At 44.8% G+C, this 6,000-nt stretch overlaps 1 protein-coding gene across 1 annotated transcript in view; it reads right to left on the reverse strand.

Moving 5' to 3' along the window:
- LOC131929466 (potassium/sodium hyperpolarization-activated cyclic nucleotide-gated channel 1) overlaps positions 1-3,717 on the reverse strand; it is an 83,485-nt gene extending 79,768 nt beyond the window's left edge. The window contains exon 1 of the mRNA XM_059285700.1: positions 3,615-3,717. Coding sequence (XP_059141683.1) covers positions 3,615-3,665 — 51 coding nt within the window. The 5' untranslated portion in view covers positions 3,666-3,717. The remainder of the gene's footprint in view (positions 1-3,614) is intronic.
- Positions 3,718-6,000: the final 2,283 nt, after the last annotated feature.

Raw genomic sequence — 6,000 nt, forward strand, 5'->3', positions numbered from 1 at the left:
GTACTCTGTGGTCTAGTGGTGTACTCTGTGGTCTAGTGGTGTATCCTGTGGTCTAGTGGTGTATCCTGTGGTCTAGTGGTGTATCATGTGGTCTAGTGGTGTATCCTGTGGTCTAGTGGTGTACTCTGTGGTCTAGTGGTGTACGCTGTGGTCTAGTGGTGTATCCTGTGGTCTAGTGGTGTATCCTGTGGTCTAGTGGTGTATCCTGTGGTCTAGTGGTGTATCCTGTGGTCTAGTGGTGTACTATGTGGTCTAGTGGTGTACTCTGTGGTCTAGTGGTGTACTCTGTGGTCTAGTGGTGTACTCTGTGGTCTAGTGGTGTACTCTGTGGTCTAGTGGTGTACTCTGTGGTCTAGTGGTGTACTCTGTGGTCTAGTGGTGTATCATGTGGTCTAGTGGTGTACTCTGTGGTCTAGTGGTGTATCCTGTGGTCTAGTGGTGTATCCTGTGGTCTAGTGGTGTATCCTGTGGTCTAGTGGTGTACTCTGTGGTCTAGTGGTGTACTCTGTGGTCTAGTGGTGTATCCTGTAGTCTAGTGGTGTATCCTGTGGTCTAGTGGTGTATCCTGTGGTCTAGTGGTGTATCCTGTGGTCTAGTGGTGTACTCTGTGGTCTAGTGGTGTACGCTGTGGTCTAGTGGTGTATCCTGTGGTCTAGTGGTGTATCCTGTGGTCTAGTGGTGTATCCTGTGGTCTAGTGGTGTATCCTGTGGTCTAGTGGTGTATCCTGTGGTCTAGTGGTGTATCCTGTGGTCTAGTGGTGTACTCTGTGGTCTAGTAGTGTACTCTGTGGTCTAGTGGTGTACTCTGTGATCTAGTGGTGTATCCTGTGGTCTAGTGGTGTATCCTGTGGTCTAGTGGTGTATCCTGTGGTCTAGTGGTGTACTCTGTGGTCTAATGGTGTACTCTGTGGTCTAGTGGTGTATCCTGTGGTCTAGTGCTGTATCCTGTGGTCTAGTGGTGTATCCTGTGGTCTAGTGGTGTACTCTGTGGTCTAGTGGTGTACTCTGTGGTCTAGTGGTGTATCCTGTGGTCTAGTGGTGTATCATGTGGTCTAGTGGTGTACTCTGTGGTCTAGTGGTGTATCCTGTGGTCTAGTGGTGTACTCTGTGGTCTAGTGGTGTACTCTGTGGTCTAGTGGTGTACTCTGTGGTCTAGTGGTGTACTCTGTGGTCTAGTGGTGTACTCTGTGGTCTAGTGGTGTACTCTGTGGTCTAGTGGTGTATCCTGTGGTCTAGTGGTGTACTCTGTGGTCTAGTGGTGTATCCTGTGGTCTAGTGGTGTACTCTGTGGTCTAGTGGTGTATCCTGTGGTCTAGTGGTGTATCCTGTGGTCTAGTGGTGTACTCTGTGGTCTAGTAGTGTACTCTGTGGTCTAGTGGTGTACTCTGTGGTCTAGTGGTGTATCCTGTGGTCTAGTGGTGTACTATGTGGTCTAGTGGTGTACTCTGTGGTCTAGTGGTGTACTCTGTGGTCTAGTGGTGTACTCTGTGGTCTAGTGGTGTACTCTGTGGTCTAGTGGTGTACTCTGTGGTCTAGTGGTGTACTCTGTGGTCTAGTGGTGTATCCTGTGGTCTAGTGGTGTACTCTGTGGTCTAGTGGTGTATCCTGTGGTCTAGTGGTGTATCCTGTTGTCTAGTGGTGTACTCTGTGGTCTAGTGGTGTACTCTGTGGTCTAGTGGTGTATCCTGTGGTCTAGTGGTGTATCCTGTGGTCTAGTGGTGTATCCTGTGGTCTAGTGGTGTACTCTGTGGTCTAGTGGTGTACGCTGTGGTCTAGTGGTGTATCCTGTGGTCTAGTGGTGTATCCTGTGGTCTAGTGGTGTATCCTGTGGTCTAGTGGTGTATCCTGTGGTCTAGTGGTGTATCCTGTGGTCTAGTGGTGTACTCTGTGGTCTAGTGGTGTACTCTGTGGTCTAGTGGTGTATCCTGTGGTCTAGTGGTGTACCCTGTGGTCTAGTGGTGTACCCTGTGGTCTAGTGGTGTACTCTGTGGTCTAGTGGTGTACTCTGTGGTCTAGTGGTGTAATTCTCTCTCGTGAGACCACGCTTTGATCGTGAAGAAAGATGGCCGCCAATTAGATGGACATAACCCTAACCCTAACACTAACACTCACCGGGCTATATAAGCTGACGTTAGGGACGTTAACATATCCCAGGCCACACCCCACCACCCCCCCCCCCCCACACACACACACACACAGCTCAGCTTGTGTGACTTACGTACTCACCATATTTTATCCGGATAAACATAGGCACACACCTACAGTTACACAAAAGCGACACACACACACACAAAAACACAAGAAAACACTCACTCACACAAACAGACTCATGTGCAAACAGGCTACAAACACTAAAAACTTTATAGCATGTAAGGTCAAGTAATATAATGGCATCTGTCATGGCGGCGTGTCGTAAAATATCACAGCTGTTTCCAAGGCAACGAGAACTGTTGTATAGATTCTCCCATAACATCAGGTAGCAGCACCAGACCAACACGGGACGAATATTTGATTTTATTTCCTTATAGATGATTCCAATGGTTACAGATTCATTTCCTAATATGTGTTTTAAACAATGTCTTTTTTATTTCATAATATATGATTCAAATATTGTCTGATTCATGTGTTTATTGCAATTGCAGGTTGCTATTTAACCCTAACTCTAACTCAATCCCAAACACTAGCCCTAGCCCTAACCCAAACCTAAACATAAACCCTAACCCATACTACCAGTAGTACAAACTACACCTGACATGGGCTCATAAATTCATATCTACAAACAAGCAATGAAAACATTGGAAATGTTGTCGAAAAAGAAGTTTTATCCATTGTTTCTTGGGCCAGAATAGATTGCCTTCTCTCTCGAGGGGATATTTTTTCATTGTTTCATTCATGGGGTAAAGTGAATGGAGAGACACAATAGAAACAGCAATAAACGATGGACTAGTGTTATCAATAGACATTTCCTATAGAAGCATTAGAATCATCAATCGACAGTACAGACTTGTGAAGGCAATCACACAGACGGTGGAACCATCCAACCACACAGACGGTGGAACCATCCAACCACACAACCACACAGACGGTGGAACCATCCAACCACACAGACGGTGGAACCAGCCAACCACACAACCACACAGACGGTGGAACCATCCAACCACACAGACGGTGGAACCATCCAACCACACAACCACACAGACGGTGGAACCATCCAACCACACAGACGGTGGAACCAGCCAACCACACAACCACACAGACGGTGGAACCATCCAACCACACAGACGGTGGAACCATCCAACCACACAGACGGTGGAAACAGCCAACCACACAACCACACAGACGGTGAAACCAGCCAACCACACAGACGGTGGAACCAGCCAACCACACAACCACACAGACGGTGAAACCAGCCAACCACACAACCACACAGACGGTGGAACCATCCAACCACACAGACGGTGGAACCAGCCAACCACACAACCACACAGACGGTGGAACCAGCCAACCACACAACCACACAGATGGTGGAACCATTCAACCACACAGACGGTGGAACCATCCAACCATCCAACCACACAGTCGATGGAACCACACAACCACTCAACCACACCTACCTGTATTTTTGGAGCAGCGCTTCGTGGATCACAACCTGGAGATGACGTCATGATGGGCTTTAATTTCACAGATTAATTGATGGTCTGCTCCGGATTAATTGATGGTCTGCTCCGGATTAATTGATGGTCTGCTCCAGATTAATTGATGGTCTGCTCCAGATTAATTGATGGTCCGCTCCAGATTAATTGATGGTCTGCTCCAGATTAATTGATGGTCTGCTCCAGATTAATTGATGGTCTGCTCCAGATTAATTGATGGTCTGCTCCAGATTAATTGATGGTCTAAAAAAGTGAATACGTTAACTTTATGCTGATAATTTTTGGAAATGTGGTTTTAATAAATGGCTTCTTGATATCCCACTGTGTTATAAACCAAGTAGTGCCAGAGGATGTTATATCAAGTGACAGTAATGTGTGGTTGATATTTTTTGGCCGGGTATTCTCTCCTCTTGTTGTTAGTTTCCTACATGGTTTAGAGATACAAATAGTCTCCCTTTATGTCAGCCCGGGGCAACTTAATACTGGCAGGGGAAGTAACCCAAGGAGGGAGGTAACTCATCAGAGGAAGCAACTTAACGAGCCAATTTGTTTACTCAGGCAGTCGCAGGCAGTTGTTATGGTTTATAAGTCAGGACAGTGAGAAGTAAGCAAAATCTGTGATGTCTTCTGTCAGTGATGTTCTAGGTCTGTGATGTCTTTAGTCAGTGATGTTCTAGGTCTATGATGTCTTCTGTCAATGATGTTCTAGGTCTGTGATGTCTTTAGTCAGTGATGTGCTAGGTCTGTGATGTCTTCTGTCAGTGATGTTCTAGGTCTGTGATGTCTTCTGTCAGTGATGTTCTAGGTCTGTGATGTCTTTAGTCAGTGATGTTCTAGGTCTATGATGTCTTCTGTCAATGATGTTCTAGGTCTGTGATGTCTTTTGTCAGTAATGTTCTAAGTCTATGATGTCTTTAGTCAGTGATGTTCTAGGTCTATGATGTCTTCTGTCAGTGATGTTCTAGGTCTGTGATGTCTTTAGTTAGTGATGTTCTAGGTCTATGATGTCTTTAGTCAGTGATGTTCTAGGTCTGTGATGTCTTCTGTCAGTGATTTTCTAGGTCTGTGATGTCTATAGTTAGTGATGTTCTACGTCTATGATGTCTTTAGTCCGTGATGTTCTAGGTCTGTGATGTCTTTAGTTAGTGATGTTCTACGTCTATGATGTCTTTAGTCAGTGATGTTCTAGGTCTGTGATGTCTTTAGTCAGTGATGTTCTAGGTCTGTGATGTCTTTAGTCAGTGATGTTCTACGTCTATGATGTCTTTAGTCCATGATGTTCTAGGTCTGTGATGTCTTCTGTCAGTGATGTTCTAGGTCTATGATGTCTTCTGTCAGTGATGTTCTAGGTCTGTGATGTCTTTAGTCAGAGTTGTGCTAGGTCTGTGATGTCTAATTTTACTTCAAATGAATTGTCAGCCCACTTCTCAAAAATTAAAGTCTTCAACAAGAAAGAGTTTGATCAATCGAACCGATCGGTCACGGCTGGTTGGTCAAACAGTTGTGGGCGGTGGTTAACCGTTATGTCAAACAAGAGTCACAGAAACAACACAGACAGAATGAACACAGAAATAGACAAAATGAATAGAGAAACAAAATGAACACAGAAACAAAATGAACACAGACACAATAAGCACAGAAACAGACAAAATGAACACAGAAACAACACAGACGAAATAAACACAGATAAAATAAACACAGACGAAAAAAACCACAGAAACAGACTAAATGAACACAGAAACAGACAAAATGAACACAGAAACAGACAAAATGAACACAGAATGAGAAAGAGAAACATAACAAGCCTACCAAAAATTGTTATATAACTGACACGATTTTGAAGTCCCGAGTGTTTTAGTCACAAATATTTAGTCACAAGTGTTTAGAAATAAATATTTAGTCACAAGTGTTTTAGTAACAAATATTTAGTCACGCGTGTTTTTTTCACAAATATTTAGTCACGAGTATGTAGAAACAAATCAGCACGTGCTTTAAGAAATTCCAACCTTGGCGAGATAACGAGGTTTAATCCATGTGAAGTTTAATCCATGTGAAGTTTAATCCATGCGGAGAACGTGGCTCTTCTCAGAGTAATGTGTTCTGTCCACTGAAGCATAAACTAGTGGGCAGTTACCTGGGCAGGTGGTCAGATGATGGCAACATAGAATCAAAGGTAATCAATAGACGCACCGCCATCACGCCACACACCAGGCTAACAACATCAGGGGGGGGGGGGACGGGCAACATGGAAGACACGGGGAATCTGGGAGTCGCGGAGTCGACGTTTCCATGGCAACCAAACAATCAATGCTACTAGGGAAACCTGGGATCGTGTCGCTGTGTTCAC

The sequence above is a fragment of the Physella acuta genome, unplaced genomic scaffold (genome assembly GCF_028476545.2).
Source record: "Physella acuta isolate Inbredline_101_S28 unplaced genomic scaffold, ASM2847654v3 ptg001635l, whole genome shotgun sequence".
NCBI lineage: Eukaryota > Metazoa > Mollusca > Gastropoda > Physidae > Physella > Physella acuta.